We start from the raw sequence: 20127 nt of genomic DNA on the forward strand, positions 1-20127 counted from the left end.
TTCTTCCGCTGTGGAACACGCGTGAACAAGATGGCCGCGGCGCTCTGACTGTTGTCATGATTTATTTTATTGAGCATCGGCTCGATACCAAAATTTGCTGTATCGCCCACCCCTACAGGACATAATGCCACAGCTTTTTTGATATATGATGGACAGGTAAAAAAAAAAGGCCATACTATAAGAGGTGTGTCAGAAAAGTTTCTACACTGCTGTATTACTGCAATTTCTCCAACTTTAAAGATTATTTCCAGTCTTGCTTCAAGATTTATTGATTGATTCATGGTCACTGCCATCCGAAAACATGCTTTATGGACCTAAAATCTTGTCCAAACATAGGAAAGATTAAAAAAAAAGCTGAATACAGACGATCAGTCGGTATGTGTAACCCAAAGTCAGCTGGGATAGGCTCCAGCGGTGTAAAAAATGGATGGATTAGTGGCGTTTTTGGAAGGTTTGAGGACTCTCCAAGATGACCTGAATTGAATTTTGGAGTTCGGTCAAGGTCCCATTTGTGGATTTTCTTGACCCCCCTGACTGGAAAATGACAGCATCAACCAAAAATGTGGTTTGGAGACAATAAAAATGACTTCCATAGCAAGATCAGTGTCATCTTCATGTGTTATTTATACGACTTGCATGTAACTAACCTTTGTGCATTCGTAACGTTGAATGGCATAAACATCCTCACTCGAGAGCACTTCTTTGTGACTCAGTCAGGTTGGGTGTGGTGCTCCAAAGACCAACAAGGTGCGAAATACTCTGATCTTTAGACGGGAGGTCATCTCCAAAACAAAAGAAAAACAAAACAACTTCATGACTTATTGCCATGACACAATAAATAAATCATCTTGATGCTGGAATCCAAAGTAAAATGTGGACAATCACAATTAGACACAACGCTGTGACGAGGTTAAACTAAAAATTGGCTGTGCATGCCCTGTGCTGCTTTTAACATTTTGGAATATAAAAAATTATCCAGCGCCGTCTACAGAGCTGCAGAAGGCAATGTCAAACAAAAATGGCAGCTAGAAAATGACTTTTCTTGCATACACATCGGGACACCATGTCCAATAAACCTTTACTGTTTGTGAATTTTATGTTCCAAGACCCGCGAAAAATGTGAACAATGGACGCACCCGTGAAAATTCCCCCAAAAATGCGTATTTTTAATGCGCTAAACCAAGGGTGTCCAAAGTGTGGCCCGAGGGCCATTTGCAGGCCGCGGCTGCTTTTTAATGGCCTATAGCACATTGTAAAATTATAATTTTATGAGAATAATGTCAAAATATTAAGTCGCAATTTCATGAGAGATAAACAAAACAAAATACAGTTGTACAGTTGTACAGTAGTTATAATGTTAGGAGAATACAGGCAAAAATATTAAGAGAAAAAACAGTTATTCCCAAGAGAAAAAAGTTGAAATTTGATCAGAATATAAGGAATTTTAGTAGCATAGATTTCAAATATTAAAGACATTTTTTTTTTAAGTCGTAATGTTATGAGAAACAAACAAAATACAGTTGTAATTTTTTCTAATTTAGTTTGCAGAAAAAGTTAGAATGTTACAACAATAAAGTCAAAATATTATGGGAATAAAGTCATAATTATAATAATATATATAATATATATAATTTTACGAGAATAGAAAGTGAAAATATTCTGAGAAAAAAGTTGTATTCTAAAAAGAAAAAAAAAATTCAATTTTACGAGAATCTGGAAAAATAATGTCACATAAAAAATTAAGTAATATGAGAAATAAACAAAACAAAATAAAGTTTAATTTTTTTTGGAAAATTAGGCTAGGAAAAAAGTTATAATGTTGGAATAAAGTTAAAATATTATGGGAATTAAGTCATAAGAAGAAAATTTACAAAAATTATTGAAGAAGAAAGCTGAAATATTTAGAAGATTTAAAAAAAACAACAACAGAAAACATGGGACAAAAGAGCAAAGGCTGAAGTTCATGAGGCCCTCGCTGGAAAAAGCTTGGCCACCCCTGCTCTCAACCCTCTAATATGCCTTGTCACAGTTTAAGTCTTGTCAAACTGTCTTCCTGCTGAAAAATGTTGAGTGAAAAAAAAACAGCAAATGCCGAAGCGCTACTGTGCATTTTACTCTACGTTGTATGATTTTAAAGCCGGGGTTCTCAACTGGGGGATGTAAAAACCAGGAGAAACAGAAGAAACTGCAGAAACTTCCATATGTGAATTGCAAAAGGCTCCTCTAAAGTACTTTTGTACTGAAATACACCACCAGTCGATAGTACGACTGCCCTGAGTCTGTTGCAAGGCTTGTCAAGTAGGAGTTGACACATTTCAGTTCAGACTGGATATGTTCTCTTTTACCACATCCGTTAAAAAAAAAAACCAGAGCGGTTCAAATATGAGCTCAACGCCTCAAACGCTGTACAGGAAGTCTGTAAAAGGAAGTGAAAAGCAGGCGACCATTTTCAGTAAGGCTGTGAGACAGAGAGAGAGAGGGAGAGAGCATGATGTGATAAAAGACCATCCAGAAAAGCCACTCACTTCATCCTACTCCATGAATCATGACTATTCAAACCACGGGAACAGTGGAGCCATTCTATGCCACCTCGACATTACCATACAATGCTGTCAGTGTATTGTAAATTGCACTAGAAATATAAGTCGCTGCTTTTCTCCCTCAAAAACAGTCCGAAAAAGACAAGTCGTCTTATATTTGGGGTTATTTGGGGTGAAAATGCGATTGCCCCCCTTCCTGATTTCATGTTTGTCACACTCAAATGTTTCAGATCAATCCATCCATTTTCTATGCCACTTATCCTCACTAGGATCGCGAGTATGCTGGAGCCTATCCCGGCTGACTTCGGGCGAGAGATGGCATACACTCTGGACTGGTCATTTTCAAATCATAGTTTCAATCCAGGGTTTCCTATACATCAATTTCTTTGTGGCAGCTCGCCAAATCTATTTGTGGCGGTCCAAATGTATCTGTGGCCACAGACAAAATAAAATAAAACAGACAAAATACATTGTTTTTGAAATCATGATTTCAATGCAGCGCTTCCCATACATTCCTTTATTTGTGGTGGCTTGCCAAATCTATTTGTGGCGGTCCAAATGTATCTGTGTCCACAGACAAAATAAAATAAAACAGACAAAATACATTGTTTTTGAAATCATGATTTCAAATGTCTCTCTTCCCATACATTCCTTTATTTGTGGTGGCTTGCCAAATCTATTTGTGGCGGCTCACCACAAATAAATGAATGTATGGAACCACTGTATTTAAAATTAGGATTTTAAAATCATTTTTAAAAACAGACATCCCCAGATTGAGGGTACTAATCTTCAAATTACGTGACAAACAGTATAAAAAGTGGGATCTTCAAAACATCACAGTGGCCGCTGCCAAATAAATTTGGACCTGAGGAAGAGTAACCTAAACCTGAGTCTAACCATTTTTCATTTTGAAATCCATCCATCCTTTTTGTATGCCGCTTATCCTCACTTCAGGCGAGAGGCGGGGTGCACCCCGGACTGGTCATTTTTCAATCATAATTTCAATCCAGCATTTCCCATACATGGATTTATTTGTGGCAGTTTGCCAAATGTATTTGAATCTTTAAATCAAATAACAGACGATCAGATGAAAGCTGATCTAAAGATCCTACTTCTGACACCATTTGTCACGTGAATCTGAGGATTAATACCCACAACCACAATCTATCCGTTTTTTAAAAATCCTTTTTCAAATCATAATTTCAATACAGCATCACCCATACATCAATTTATTTGTGGCGGCTTGCCAAATCTATTCGTGGCGGCTCACCACAAATAAATGAATGTATGGCAAGCACTGCTTTGAAAATTATGATTTAAAAAACGATTCAGTCTGTGCCTCCGAAAATGAGTGTTTAAAAGGAGTTGGCCTATATTCTGGTCGGTCAATACGGTAAAGAAAAGTATGGCTACATCGCTTTCCTGACAAGGGTAGACTTACTAAAATGTGGAAAAAATTCCACTAACAATGATACCGTTGCATTTCAAGAAGGTTCCAAACTCCAGAAGGAACAGGAAGCAGAAAGACGACGATCATCGATACTCAAATCTATAACACCTCAACTCAAGGCCCTTGGCACTTTTTTGGTTTGTTTATGCAAGGCAGCACCTCACCCTGTTAAGGTGTTGACTTTGAGTCACATGCATTTGCACTCCCCTCCTCCATATTCCACTCATATTCATAAGGAATGTTCTATTTAGAGATCATTTACGTGCGTGTATGCCTGATATGCACACGTCGTAATCAATGGTGGTGTTGATCCATTCCACAGATGAGGTGTGAAAGCCCAAAGGTGTCCTCTGAAAAGAGCCCATTGTGTGTAGACTAGAGCACACCCACACTGACCGTGCAGATAGATAGAAATGGACCTACTGTACCTGGATGGCTCCGGTTCCCCAAGGGGCAAAAGTCACTCCGGTCAGACAAGCTGATGGTCACATGTTTGAATCCAAATTGCTCTATGAACACAAGATATGGTAATGGCGCCTATCTTAACACATGCTTCATGTATCAAAACCTGTGAAGTCAGCAGCTCAGCCCAATCAAAAAACACATGCATTCTTTGCTCCTTTATTGATTTTCTTTGCAAGTCAGGAGGAGACATTTACTAAAGAACAAAGAGGAACAGCATGCTTCCACTTCCCTCCTTGCTGCTCAATATTTAATACACTGCACCTGATTTGCGCCAGGAGGGCGTGACAACTCTTTGATTTGAACAAAAAAATCCAAGAAATTATCCAGTCCTCACTTCAACGCAGCTCACAGCACAATCTACCTTGAAATGAAACTGTGGTCACCACAACTAATTTATCTTGACAATTAAATGCCAAAATGTTGTGATTTGAGCATTCGTGTCAGTTTGTGCCCTTAGTGACTACATCATCACAAGGCAAACCAACGGGAAACTGAATCTTTCACAGGGCATCCCACTTCTGACACCATTTATCACGTAAACATGAGCATTGGTACCCTCAGCCTGGGTCTATCGGGTTGAAAAACCTTCACACTAACCATGGCATCAAAGAACCATGCATTGTAGTCAGAATATTGTTCCTTTCTGGAGATGTGACCATGTCCCACAAAGGTGCCCCTTGCCAATCCTTCTTAGTGCTGGGTCTAATGGGTTGATTCTGACCTGACAGAATCTTCCATTACATTACACCATGTCCCACACAAATACCCCATTCAACCGTCTTAGTGGATTAAATAACAAGGGTTATTTCTCCAAAAGGTCCTTCCAAATGGGCACATCATGGATGCCGTCACAGCCAACCATCCCACTTCTGACACCATTTGTCACTAAACTCTGAGTAGTACCCTCAGCTCAAGTCTATCAGGTTTAGAGTTCTGCACAATTCTGCACCAATGAGCAAGGATCTTTTACTTGGTGAGCCCCATTTAGATTAAAAGGACAAAAAACAATAATAACGCAACTTTACAGATTCAAAATGCAGTACTCTCTGAAATTTTGATAATTTGTGGTGCTGTGCTTTCAGGGATTTAAATCTGCTCCCCCTGAAGAATTTCTGTCATGAACGAGTCTGAACATGGGGAGGAATTTGTTTGCTGAACTGTTCACCGCCCGTTTAGGGATCTCAAGTATGTGTGGCCTTGTTGTAATGGTGTCACAGGCTGTTGAGGCATGCAATGCTGATTCTCAGCATCTTCTTCAAAATGCACTGATAATGCCCTGTTACTTCCTCAACTAAGCACTCTTGACGTGTCTATCATGGCTCCCAGTGTAGTTGTAATACTCTCCGTAAGTCAGACTTCTGCTAATACATCCAAACACCGCAGATATTCCAGCTTCTCAACAAAAGTACACAGTACCCAGGTTGGGCTTTTGCTACATAAATACATAACCATGGTGGGTTGTATTGAAAATGAGATGATTGGAGCAGAAAGAAGGTGTAAATCCCCTAAATTAGATAAGTAGGGCAACTTTTGACTTGTCATTACAGATAAAATGCTGGTACTCCATACTTTACGAGGTTTTTTTTTGTGTGTGCACCAACAAAAGAGTATCAACACTTCTTTTTTTATCAAAGGCTCTGTCGTATATGTCAGGAAATATGAATTTTGGATATAAAAATTAAAAAGAAAAGGTTTGTGATTAAACAACCCAACCCTCTTGCAGTTCACGCACTTAGTATCTATTTCTTCTATAAAATACTCATTTCATTTATTGCAATGTAAACTATCAGGCCACAAAGTGATCTGATATATGTTTTGCTTTGCATTCCGATCTGTTTTAAAAGCCCTGAAAAGAAATGCATAGCACTAGTCTAATGCTGCATTCCAGTTACCTGGGAACATGCTCCTACAAGATAGTCAAGGTGTGCTTCGTCTTAAAGGAGCATAAAAGACAAAACGTTTCTTAAAGGAATAATCCTCTATTTTGACAAACAAGTCATTCAAAATCTACAGTCTAATGAAATAATTAGTTATAATCTTTGTTCTACTTAAGTTCTCATGACATCAAAAAAAGTTTGCAAAAAACAACAACAAAATGAAAGTACTCACTTAATAAAACATTTTTGTCATACTGCTGTCATAGATAAATAAACAGCAATCAAGTAGGAGTGAAATGAAGTGGTTATTTTGGAACAATTTTGACACGCCCCTCCCGGTGAGTTCCTGAACCGCCGCCATCTTGGCTGTGACGTCACACCCGGAACCCTTTCGGCAGTCACTCCAGCCATGGAGGCACAGCAGAGCAAGGAAAGAGAGCTATTGTTCTTCGGTCATCGAAGACTTTTTGTGAAGTAGAAGAAAATGGAGGAGTGTTTGAGGGAGCGTTGGCCATCAGACCATACAGATTTGAGCCAATAACGATCGTCAAGGCGATGTAAATGTGTCTACACCAGCTGACAGTGGCAGACCGTCATCTGATATAACACACAAAAACACATAAATAATAATAATAAACAGAATGTTGTTTTGTTGTTAGTCCTTTCCACAGAGATACTGTATATGTAGACTACAAGTTACGAGACCAGTGAGTAGTGATTGAGGATGACTGATGACTGTTTAGCTTGTATGCTAGCATTGAAATTTAACATGAAAACACATAGGATTCTAAGAATGGTAGAACATATCTAGCACAAAAATGTGGATTTACTTACTGACACCTTGGCACGCTTTTCCACGGTTGAACGTCTTCTGGGTTTTTGACTTTTTGTATTGCCGTCTGCGTCGGTACTTGTGTTTTTTACTCGCACCCGGTCTGGGTCGAGGAAAGATAGTCGGGACAGCTGATGGGAGAAGGACCCGCTTAGTCCCAAACTTTCTTTTAACTGAGGAATAGTATCAAAACAACTGTCCTCAAAGTGTGCTGAGCCACAATACTGACGAATCTGACAGTGAACAAGGTGACCAAGCTTGTTCCTTCTGCTCGAGTGTTTGAGCAAAAGCCTGCCACACAACGCTCAGGTATAATATCAAAAAATATGTATAACAGCAGAAATTCAACAAAATGTGCGCCACCGCCCGGGAGTGACGTCACTTCTGCATTCTGCCGCAGTCTTTGGAAAGAAACTGTTTTTAGTCACCTTTACAGACCTTTACAAAAGTCAACATTCGAGCACACATGTGACATAGGAAATACAGCATGCCTTTCAATGCATCTTTTTTCACTGCAAAAATAATAAGGTTAACATGTGTTTTGGTGTTATGAGCACTTTAAGACAGGACCCTTTTTTCTTCAGTTTATTGATCCATTTTAATGCCTGGTACAACTAAAAGTACATTTGTTTTGACAAATATCACTATGATAACAAATATAGCTCATAGGAGTTTGATTTAAGAGCTTATATCTAGCAACTTACACGGTTTTCTTGATAATAACCAAAATCATTTAAGTTCTTACATGAATAGCTCTAGCATTGTACTGCCAAAAAATTTTACTTTTATGAGCTATTTTTGTTGTCATTGTAATATTTGTCCAAACAAAGACGCCTTTAGTTGTATCAGGCATTAAAATGAACAAGAAACTGAAGAGGCAAGGGTGGTCTAATCATTTTTTCCATTTCCTATTTTGTTCTTCTTTGAGCACAAACGGAGTGAGACTGACTCAACAGCTCCTCTGGTGGATGCAGCAGGATAGTACTTCCTATGTACAGTATTTACATTGATTTGACTTTTTAAATGATGTTCTCAGTGTAATATGTGTATGTGCCGACCATTTCAAGGAGGACAGCTTTGTAAAAAAAAAAGGCTTTGCTACATATCATAAAGTAAATAAAGCCTGCAGCTCTGCCAACTATCCGTCAGTTTGCTCTAGACGTGGGTCCTGTAAGTTTGATCATTTAGGTTTTTTCAGCAAATAGGCTAACCTATAAATGTTAGCACTGTAGCTCACACAGCTATGCTAGTGTTGCTAACATTTGTTAACTCCTGTCCCAATCCTTAATATCACGTTGTTTTATGTGATATATGGCACTGATTATGTTGGACAAATGCAGTGTTACAGTATATTTGTAAAATCATCAAAGGAAATACATTCTTTAAATATTCCATTCCTTGTGTATAGTGAATCTATAAATAACTACTGGAAGACATTAATGTTTCAAATATTCTGTATATTCAAATGTATTGAAGTATTTAATTGAAGACTCAATAGGTCTACAGTGGTCCAAAATACTATAACTTTATAGTGGTGTCTTCTGTACTTTGGAACATGGCAGAAGTAGAAGATCATTTTAAAAAAATGTAAGTAACGTGGCATTTTGTAGGTACACAAAGCACAAACGTTCAGTGTTCACATCACAGACATGAAAGACTTTTATCAAGAACACTTTTATCGCGCTTACATCGACCGAAGAGCGCAAATGTGGTGACATTACAGCACACGGACACACAGTGCCTGTTGCCCGACTTAATCGATCCGACCTACTCCTACGGAGCAAATTAAGGTATGTTCAAGTTGAGCGTTTGCTTTGCCATTATTCTTGACACTACTTTGTACGTACAAACGTGACATTAGATACAAAAGTGTGATCTTACAGCTTCGGCTTCCACTTACGCTTAATACCGTGAAGCTTCCGGTTGCTTTTTCTGACTTCCAAGTAGAAAAATGCAGAAATCAAAGCGACATTTGCATAGGTTTAAAACGTATTTTCACAGTAGGCTCGGTGAATATGTTAAGATAAGTTGTTTTTAGTCACAGGGTGTTATGACATGAATAAGTAAATGTGAATTTGGGACTACAGTATTAATCACAAGATATAAAGTAGGTCGCTTGAGTCTAGTGCCAGTGTATTCATCCGCCGCTCGCTATATTACGCAATGAAGCAGCGGGCCAATCACCACTCTCGCGGAGTGATTTAGCCGGGGCTACACCCAAGCGCTTGTCTAGCCGCAGCTGCATTCTCTCTTGGTTTGCAAGACCAGAAGAAAACCTGGACTTGACGTAACTGGGTGCTATTTTTCTGCTTGCTGGAAGCCATTAAACCACGGACAACTGTCGTATTCTCCTGCGACCCTCGTGGTTCGAGAAGCGTCTGTGAACTTATTTTTTTATGTTAGACTCCCCCAGAAAACATGTCCTGGCAAAACTACGTGGAGAACCTGATGGCCGATGGCTCCTGCCAGGACGCGGCCATTGTTGGCCACGGTGAGCCCAAATACGTCTGGGCATCGCACCCCGGTGGCCCGTTTGCTGGCGTGACGGTTAGTATGCTCATGTTTGTACACTGTTGTAGAGAGTATTTGCTGTTTGCTGTATTTTTCATGCATGGGCCATGCCTTGTGGACAGGGGTGAGGCAGATAGTGTAGCACACATGGCATCCGGTGCTCACACAAGTGGCTCTTGGCTCAAACGAGCCCGGCTTTTTAGCGCTTGTTCTCACGGCTAACTCGCCATAACGGCTGTCGAAATGGACTAAAACACGCCTTTGTTCTCCAAAGTGTTGACATTAAACGAGCCAGACTGCGAACATAGCAGGCGTTACCTACTAGCGTTTGCAGCGCTCACTTTAGCCGGAAGCCCATACGCGGCACTTTAAAGAATCTATCAAATAATGGCGACTTTGATGAAATACCTACTAACACCAAGAAGTACCGTTATGGTGCGTCTTGCGAAGAAACCCCGTGATAAAGAATGTGACCGTAAAAGCCTCCATTAGCTTAATGTTAGCTTAAAACAGGCCTGCCATCCTCATTTGGAAAACGAGTGCACTAGCGGCATTTGCGCAAAGGCAGCGGCTCAAACATACACTCTAGTCGTTGATCTTGAACGTTTTTGGCCTCTTCCAGTCTTCATTTGTCTTCTTCCTCCTTTAGTTTAATGTCGACCGACAGCCGCTACCGCCCCGTATCTTCCAAGATGGCGGCTGCATTCTCCCGTTTTATTCATTCGGCATGGAGGCTAATCAAGGAGTTTTGCCGCAGATGGCGTTTGTATTTTGAAGTTGAATACAATTCTTGCCTATTTCGAACACTTTGGGGGATGTATGAAACGCACTTTGTTTCATTTCTTTTAAAGGAGCCTCCATTTCCCCATAAAATTGATAAAAATTGAACACAGTGAATCATGGTTGTTTGTCCGCCATATTTGAAAAAACACAACAGAAGTGTTTGTATATTAAGTTTTTTTTTTTTTTATTTGGACACCTTATGATCTTCTTGAAACGAAGCAAATTTCAAAGTAGCCTCTTTTTCTCCCCAAAGTAGCACGCTACCGGGACAAGCTAGCATTAGCATCCGTGCATAGTAGCAAAGTTTTTTTTGTTGTTTTTTTTTAACCGATATTTACGTGAAAGCAGAGATTTGGGGTTCCAGCTGTCAGCTCTCCTGGCGTTATTCCACCTCATGTCGGTTGCTAGCTTGAGGCTAACACTTGGTAGCATTTCCTCTTCCTGAATGCTAGCAGCGCCTGCTATGACTGTGCACTTCTGCTTGGAGTTGAAGGGCAACGCCTTTGTTGGAGCTTTTTTCTTCTTGTTTGCATGTCAATGTTCAATAGTCAAGCTCCATGTTTATGCATGCTCGTGTTTCTGCAAAATGGCATACAAGCTAGTCTTTATAATGAACTCTAGAGGACATTTTTCTGTTATTTGTCTGACACCAAGTAGTACGTGGATATAAATGCCCTAACCTGTTGCGTTTCTGTCCAGGCCACTGAAATTGAAGCGATAATGTGTACTGACCGCAATGGCTTGTTGACCAATGGGCTAACCTTAGGCAGTAAGAAGTGCTCTGTAATCAGAGATCAACTCCAAGGTGATGACGGGACAATGGACATTCGGACAAAGACTCAAGGAGGAGAGCCCACGTACAATGTTTCTGTAGGCAGAGCTGCCAAAGGTAAGTCCTTGTTCTTCTTGGTACATTTGAAGTCATCTTAGCCTCTCCGATTTTGTACGTAGTCATTTGTAGATGTAGTAGTATTATGACCCATGCATGTGGAATTATACACACAATCTACATATCAATATGATACCTAATGGTATGTTGTTCAACTGAAGCACTGGCTGTTCTTAGGCAGTTTTTGTTTAGTACGAATGGAATAAGCCTTCAAATTCCATCTTGTTCCCTCTTTAGTGAATTGTGAAACACGGTATGAAACATACCTAATTGGTTAACTTTATGGTACTTGTGGGCCAAATTTGTATTCTGTATGGTCCATTTTGATAAAACAAGCAGTAAGTAATTTTCCTACATTTATTAATTTAGTCTGATGCCGGCATCCTTACATTTGAATGGTTAAATATGAGCGTGAATTTTTTTTGTACACTCACGATGGCTACGTTTGTCTACATATTAATTTAATGGGAGAACTTAATCGTGATGAAGCGGTATCTGAAGCTCAAAACAAACGTTAAAGCCTCATTTTTGGTGGAACCCTCACTCGGTGACAGGTTTTGACTGCTGTGCGGGGCTTGAAACACTAATGAAATCTTGAAGATTAAAACCTGTTAAGGCACAAAATCAAACTTGTGCATATAATGCAACACAGAGCAAAGGACTGCATGCTCTCTCCTTTCTGCGTCGTGAGGCATTACTTTGACATTTTTATTCACTTGTGCCGCCGTGGGAACCTAGGGTAAAGGGTTTAACTTTCAGCTGACACCGCCACAAATCGTAGAATGATTAGATTCCCTGAACCTACATTTAAGATGGGTTTGTGCTCTATTTGCTCATTACTAAAACACAATGGTACCTCCAAAAGTTGTCTCAATAGTTAACATTAATACGCTTGCTTTACAAGTGGAAACGGCATGCTTGGCAAGGAGTAGAAGTGATGTCAGCAGTGTGCGTGGCTGTGTCTTTTGTGCAAGTTGGAGGGGGGGACGCTAGCCCCTGTTGGTGGCGAGTGATGTTGGGTTTAAACGCTTCATGGAGCACGTTGAGCCTCGCTGTATTATGCTCGGTGTCGATAAAACTACACAACAGATGCATCAAGAAGTAAACGTGTCAGTTTTTCTAATTCAGATTGTTGCAATTTTGAGTAAAATCGCCTGATCAAGCCTTTAACTTTCCACCTATGTATGGTCTGAGGTGATATCTTTTTATTTGTATCGGCTGACATTCAAGGCCCTAGCGATGTCACCTAGTGGCGTTGTGTAAGTATTGAATTGGGGTCTGGTTACTTAAAAAAATGGCTCTACTCCCACTATAGACTACAATGGACAAACGGCCAAAAAGTTGAGCTTACAGGCATCAGATAGGTGGCCGTCTCAATGGCGTCAACGATAACGCACATTAGGTGCAATGAGTGGTTTAGCCCATTTTTGGCTGTTAAATTAAGCAACTCCATAATACATTTTTTAGCTGTGGTTATGGGCTGCATAGGAAAGCAGACTGCTGCCGATGCTGAGTCCGCAATTTAAAAAAATCAACAGCCAGCAGAATATGAACAGATCTTGTATTTTGTACTATTTCACGCAAACCTACATTCAAAATGACAATTTAAATATTTTGGTTTTAGAAATGTATGTCCAGGGTTCTGGTAGCACAGGTCTATCCAACTTGCAGCACTGGTCAAGCCAGGTGAGCTGTTTTTATGCGACTGGCAATATTTAAATTGTACTTTTATTTACACAGCACATCACCACTCTGTGCTCATTTGTCATGAAATACTGGCGTCATGTCTGAATAGAACACTTTAATAACACCAAGAGGTGAAGCCAATACTCTTTGAACTACTCATCAGCTGGTGATACTGCTTGCACCTGTGATATCATCTTAAAGCTGTACATGTTTGTTGAACAAGTTGGACAACACAGTTAGCATGTATCCCATGACTGATAGCCGAAATGAAATGAAGTTGACTACTTTGCGGATTTCACTTATATGCTTATATTTTATTGTAAAATATGAATTGAATTAAAAAATGAAACATTCTTGTATTTGTTTTTGACAGAAAATCTGTTGGCTTCTTATTTCAATGTAAAATTGCTGGTAAAACAATAGGAACGACATTCCACTATGGTTTGACATTAAAAGCCCTCGGAGGGCAATCGTGAAGGCCCACGGCGAAAACCAGTTTGACGCTGCAAGCAAACTCTCCTGTTGTACCGCGTAGTATCTAATCAAGGTGACTTGTGGGGCATGCTTGGGTTCATTTTATGTGATTTGTGTGCGTAGAATGCCGTTGAAACTTGAATAGAGTAACTTTTTGCTCCATGTTACACTGTCCAGGTGCTCAAAGCTGTGGCCCCGTTAGTGTTATACGTAAGGACATTGCCGATGGCCCATCTTTTTCATCTGATTTCATTTGGGCTGCGGGTGGATACACAGCCCATTGTCAGTCTATGTAAATGATATGCATGGTATAATGCGCTAGACATTCTATGGTTGGCATCACTTTTCCTCTGCCATGCGTGATTAGAGCATTGAGGTGTGTGTTGGCATAGTTCAGCTTTAATTGCATCTTAAAGGTGTTTGATATTGGAGGTTCCATTGTGTTCAGTGGGTGCCCCCCACCCCCAAGAGTTGTACCAATGTGCCTTTATGGGCCCCGATGCCCAATTCCTGCCCAGTCAATCTTTCTACAGCTCATACCTATTTATACCAATCCTGTATCTGCACGCTTCTCTCCTGAATGCATGACACCCCCGACCCCACCCGTTAGTGCTTTTGTTGTGTCCAGGCGTGTACAAGAAGCATGCTGTGTTATCTACACTGTTGCACTGGTGGCACATTCACTTGTTTCTGCTTTTGCTGCTAACCTGGAGGCGTCAAAAGCTTACATCGTAGCTTTCTGGGTTAAACGTGCACATTTTCCATACGTGACATGAGACACGCACATCACGCTACTCTCCTGATGATTGACTTCATGAAGCAGCAGCACGGATGAAGTGAATGTCCCCTTGTCTTCATCCCGTAGGCCCCACCACCACCACCACCACCACACACACACACACACACCTGTTGACTTTGTTCTTCTGTAAGTGTCCCTTCTGTCTCTTCTTCCAGTCTTGGTCTTGGTAATGGGCAAGGAAGGGGTCCATGGAGACGGATTGAATAAGAAGGCATACTCAATGGCAAAATACTTGCGGGATTCAGGGTTTTAGTTGTAGCTTTGAACGAGCTAATGTGTCCTTCGGGGGGGGGACTTAAAATAAAAATAAAAAGCATAAAAGTCAGAGGCCATGGTCCCCCTCCTCCCAAAGAGTATCGTGACAGTACAGGGTTAAGATGCTGTGTGGCATTCGGCCATATTTGTGTGATTTAGGTTTGTCCAGCACTGCTATCAACATTGTTTTTGTTTTCCTTTTTGTACTCCAGTGTTGGTTATGGTCATGGGGAAGGAAGGTATCCACGGAGGGACGCTCAACAAGAAAACATATACCATGACTGAGTACCTGAAGCAGTCTGGATACTAAAGCATCCCGTGCCCAGCCACCTATCAACTCTGCTTCTCCCACCAACCACCCGCCCTGTTGCATTTCACACCTCCCACCTCCCATCCTAGTTAGTAGTTACATTGTTTTTCTTTTTCTGCCTTCTCTCTGTTCCCACCCACCTGCCCCCACCCCACTTTTTTTTTTCTTAAGTTGATTCATAGCAAAAAAGTCACATCAAATCTACTCCAGCGAGACCAGCAAAAGGAAAGCCAAACACTTTTTGAAAAGCTCTTTGAATCGGCGCCAGTCAACGTTAACTTGTCGATGCCTTCTGAGCTCTTCCCTTAAGCTCACGGCGTCTTCCCCCCTCCCCCAACGCTAACGTTTTGGAGGGGAGACTTGCACGTGCATATCTCTGTCCACCGTCTCGCTCGTCTGCCCCATTTTCTTGTTTTTTGTTTTTGTTTTTTGCTTCCCGTTGACAAAAAACACGACTTGGAACCTCACAGATGACTGGTAAATACATCCTTGTCAAGGGGTAGTAGTTATTGGGGGGGACGAGTGTATGTATGGACCAGCCCGGTTAACGATCATGAAGCAGATTTGTGAGCGTTGCCGCTGGTAGCATCTCCTCCAACCCCCCACACCACGACTCCACCTGTCCACCCACAGCAACGGACATTCCACGGTTACTGGCTCAGGCACTTGATACCGTTTTTGTTTTGCCAGCTCCTGTAATATAAATATCGTTTCTGAAAGGTTGCCATTGAAGTCCCAGCTTTTTTTTTTTTTTTTTTTTAAACTAGGACCAAGTGTAGTCGTAAAAGCTCGGGTGTTGATCCAACACGCCAAGCAGATTCTAATCTTCCTGTTGCTGCAGGGGAGGTGAGCGGGGAAGTAGTCTCCATTTTTCATGTTTTTCTTTGATTTCCTACATTCAGCTACACTGCATTTGAACAAATCTCGCCGTGTCGACAACTGAAACTGTGGAATAAATTGCCTTCTTTCTGTCACTGTGCGCTGAGCCTTGACTCAGTTAGCGCCAACTGTAACGTCCAACTGCTAAAGTCCAAGCGACACTCATTGGGAGATGGGATTGGTTGGAAGCAATGTATCCTGTGCCATAATGTTAGCAGTCTTGTTGATTACCCACTATGAGCTAGTCATTTCATTTGCCTCCCCTCCCTCCCCTCCCCTCCCCCCAACACACGTTTTTGTTGAATAAAGCTTCAGCTCCACTCTGTAGGCCTTGAGACGTGTGTACTCCTCAAATTTGTTTCAAAGTCCTGTTTTGCTGATTATGTTCTCACTTTCTTTTTCTTGTATCTGGGATAGTTTGTCAGTGCATACAAGCAACAATGCCATAAATTGATTTATCACCTTGTTTACAGACAGATCAAAATAAATTTATTCCAACCAGATGAAGTTGTTTTTTGTGATTATTTCAATCTCACATGACATGTTTTTTTTTTTTTGGTGTGACTGTTGCCTCCAGGAAAAGTTGCACTCACTGCGTCCACGTCTCAGCCAGCAGTTACATTTTATCATGGAAAATTTGTGCAGTGCTTGCCTTTTTGGGGGGAAAAGCCTTCATTTTTGTTAACAGATGGGGGAATTAACCATTTCATTATCTTTTTTTTAATTTTTTTTATTCAAGTGAATTTGCAATGAAAGCGCGGCAAAAGTAACTGTCAAAGCAATGTTAGCGTATATAAATGGCAAAATGAGGCTGGGGAGTTGGACAAGGCTTGTCAAACATGATGCGTTTGTGTGCAGTGAACACATCACCAGTTTACCATGCCGTAATAAGGCCACACTGAAAGCTGATTGAGAATAAATGCTCGTTTTATGAGCGGGACAAAGTCTAAATGTGTGTGCATATTAGGGATGATCCCATCAGGGTTTTATGCTGCCGATACCAATCAGTGAAATTGTCCGATACAGCTTAAGTACATTTATAAAATATCACGGGTCAGCAACTTTTTTTTTTTTCCTTGTGCGCCACTTTTACAAAATGAAACTGGCCGAGAGCTACTCATTTTGGTGGCATTTATTTTCATAGTTTATTTCAAACCGAATAACAATGCTGGTATCCTCAACCCTCAATGTGTATTTCAGAATGCATTTCTTTCTAGTGTTCTCACATTAACTGAAAACCTGAAGGAAAAGCAGGTTTGTGGGGGGCTCCCTGGTGCTGGCGGCCACCACGTTGGTGAGCCCTGGGCAATATATGAAAGGGGAACCACAAAATCACAATTGAGACAAAATATTTTCCTTTTTCAAATATCGGGTGAAACTTAAGATCAGACGCCTTCTTTAAGGAGACTTGAGATGCCAGATCAGCTTGTTTCCTCCACCGACAGTTGACTATCCAGAGTGACGAAGCCAACCATTTTTTGGGCTATCCGACTTAGACCTGCGACTGAGTGTCCAGTGTTTTGGCTACACGGCAGACATGTTTGTTTCTGGCTTTAAGCACGCCTGCACAGTGTGAAAGAAAAGTGGGCTGGAGACGGTCGCTACAGGCTGGTTGCTGCAATACTGTCGTAGCGGGCGGACGTGATCGGCGTTATAAGACATGTCAATCACGTGTTTTTTCATGGAAATAGGTCGATCGACTGGGGCACCCCTAGTTTGTATGAAGATAAATCATGCAATATTTAAATATAAATATTCCGTCTTTATTTAAAACATTTTTTTTCATATTCGTTTTTTTTTTATCCATGCAAGATTATAAATAAAAATACTTGAATAAATTGTGATATTGCAACACTTTTGTCTCATACTTTACTCATGGCCAAGCTAAACTGCCATTTAAATAAATGTAAAGGCATATTTTTGTTTTTCTCAAGACTGGCCTTGCGATTCTACTAGTTGTTCACCTTCAAGTCTTCTAAAATTATGAAAAATAACTTTTTTCTTGGAATATTACAGTTTTATTCTTGTAACTGACTTTTTCCTCATAATTTGACACTTTTCTTTGATTGTGGCCTTAATAGTCCTTGGTATACTTCCACAGTCTGGTATAGAAGAAGTGTGATGGAGGAGGGGAGGCTGCATAGCAGTTGAAGGTGCATGGATGAGTACAAGAAATCATTCATGTGTAGTAATGTGTCTTATTTACGTAGTGCTGTACTTTGTCTGGCATCTTAGGCGAGTGTGTGTTGCATACAGTAGTCTACTGTATGTCTGTCTCTCGTCCTATCACTTCCAGCCAAGTCCTCCGCAATGTAGCAAGAAAAGGTATGTTGAGTATGTAGTGAGTACAGTATAGTAGTGGAAGCGGCTCAGTGTCCCAGCAGTCATTCAAGCGTGAGGCAAGTCGTCATGGTGGCTGTCAGGGCTGGACTGCTGCATCTGAACCACCACAGTCTCCACGGTGACCTCATCCTCATCGCTGTTGCTGCTGCTGTCCAGCCCGTCGTCCTCGTACTCCGACGACTGGTCCGAGCGAGACGCCCCCGACATGGTGCCGAAGGAGTGGGCGCTGGTGGACGCCAGCGAACGCAGCAAAGGGGTGCTTTCGGACGCCTCCTCGTTCTCATCGGCGCCGCTCTCGTCCGAGTCGGAGTCGTCCTGCGAGGGGACCACCTTCTGCTTGCACACGGGACACGTCTTCTTGGTTTTGGTCAGCCAGGGGTCCACACACTTGCTGTGGTACGCTGCGGAGACAATCACACGGCTTAAATTTCCACCATCACAACGCAGCAAATGTTATTTTGAACCTATCCAAGTTTTACTACTTTCATTTACCGTCCTCAACAATGACAATTTATCGTTTTCTGACTTTTTGACCACAAAAATGCAAAACGTTTTAAACTTCTCCAGGTTTTACTACTTTCATTTGCCGTCGCCAACAATGACAATTTGTCTTCTGACTTTTTGACCACAAAAATGTGACAATTATGTCCAGTTAGCATTTTATTTTTAACCTCTCCAGGTTTTACTACTTTCATATACCGTCCCACCAATGACAATTTATCGTTTTCTGACTTTAAGGCCATAAAAATGCATTAAAAATTCTTGTTTTGAACCTCTCCAGGGTTTACTACTTTCATTTAACATTCTCAACAATGACAATTTATTGTTTTCTGACTTTTTGACCACAAAAATGCAACAAACATTTTGTACCTCTCCAGGTTTTACTAGTTACATTTACTGTCCCAACAATGACAATTTGTCTTCTGACTTTTTGACCACAAAAATGTGACAATTACATCCAGTTAGCAATTTATCTTGAACCTCTACAGGTTTCACTACTTTCCTTTCCCATCCCCAAACAATGACAATTTCTCATTTTCTCACTTATAGGCCATAAAAATGCATCAAACATTCTTATTTTGAACCTCTCCAGGTTTTACTACTTTCCTTTACCGTCCAACAATTACAATTTATCGCTTCCTGACTTTTAGGCCATAAAAAATGTGACTTATATTACTACTTTAATTTACCGTCCTCAACGACAATTTATGGGTTCCTGACTTATTGACTATAACAATGCAAACGTTCTTATTTTGAACCTCTCCAGGTTTTACTACTTTCCTTTACCGTCCAACAATTACAATTTATCGCTTCCTGACTTTTAGGCCATAAAAAATGTGACTTATATTACTACTTTAAATTACCGTCCTCAACGACAATTTATGGGTTCCTGACTTATTGACTATAACAATGCAAACGTTCTTATTTTGAACCTCTCCAGGTTTTACTACTTTCCTTTACCGTCCAACAATTACAATTTATCGCTTCCTGACTTTTAGGCCATAAAAAATGTGACTTATATTACTACTTTAAATTACCGTCCTCAACGACAATTTATGGGTTCCTGACTTATTGACTATAACAATGCAAACGTTCTTATTTTGAACCTCTCCAGGTTTTACTACTTTCCTTTACCGTCCAACAATTACAATTTATCGCTTCCTGACTTTTAGGCCATAAAAAATGTGACTTATATTACTACTTTAAATTACCGTCCTCAACGACAATTTATGGGTTCCTGACTTATTGACTATAACAATGCAAACGTTCTTATTTTGAACCTCTCCAGGTTTTACTACTTTCCTTTACCGTCCAACAATTACAATTTATCGCTTCCTGACTTTTAGGCCATAAAAAATGTGACTTATATTACTACTTTAAATTACCGTCCTCAACGACAATTTATGGGTTCCTGACTTATTGACTATAACAATGCAAACGTTCTTATTTTGAACCTCTCCAGGTTTTACCACTTTCATGTACTGCCCCCAACAATGACAATTTATCGTTTTCTGAGTTTTGGACCACAAAACT

At 40.5% G+C, this 20127-nt stretch overlaps 2 protein-coding genes across 3 annotated transcripts in view; one reads left to right on the plus strand and one right to left on the minus strand.

Moving 5' to 3' along the window:
* Positions 1–9360: 9360 nt before the first annotated feature.
* Positions 9361–16253, plus strand: LOC129188426 (profilin-2-like). Its single transcript, XM_054788895.1, has 3 exons — positions 9361–9711; positions 11158–11347; positions 14774–16253. Exons 1-3 carry the CDS (start codon positions 9583–9585, stop codon positions 14869–14871), a joined length of 417 nt encoding a protein of 138 aa, XP_054644870.1. The 5' UTR covers positions 9361–9582; the 3' UTR covers positions 14872–16253.
* The window catches only part of rnf13 (ring finger protein 13), a 44397-nt gene continuing 40009 nt past the window's right edge, over positions 15740–20127 (minus strand). For both annotated transcript variants that reach the window (XM_054788892.1, XM_054788893.1), the window contains one exon: positions 15740–18494. In XM_054788892.1, coding sequence (XP_054644867.1) covers positions 18139–18494 — 356 coding nt within the window. In that variant the 3' untranslated portion in view covers positions 15740–18138. The remainder of the gene's footprint in view (positions 18495–20127) is intronic.

This window comes from Dunckerocampus dactyliophorus, chromosome 10, assembly GCF_027744805.1.
Source record: "Dunckerocampus dactyliophorus isolate RoL2022-P2 chromosome 10, RoL_Ddac_1.1, whole genome shotgun sequence".
NCBI classification, from domain to species: domain Eukaryota; kingdom Metazoa; phylum Chordata; class Actinopteri; order Syngnathiformes; family Syngnathidae; genus Dunckerocampus; species Dunckerocampus dactyliophorus.

Excerpts from the sequence above, each read along its gene's own strand:
- LOC129188426 (XM_054788895.1), top strand. The coding sequence starts at position 9,583 with ATGTCCTGGCAAAACTACGTGGAGAACCTGATGGCCGATGGCTCCTGC. Across the intron at positions 9,712-11,157 it reads GCCCGTTTGCTGGCGTGACG|GCCACTGAAATTGAAGCGAT; the intron begins GTTAGTATGCTC and ends GTTTCTGTCCAG. Across the intron at positions 11,348-14,773 it reads TGTAGGCAGAGCTGCCAAAG|TGTTGGTTATGGTCATGGGG; the intron begins GTAAGTCCTTGT and ends TTTGTACTCCAG.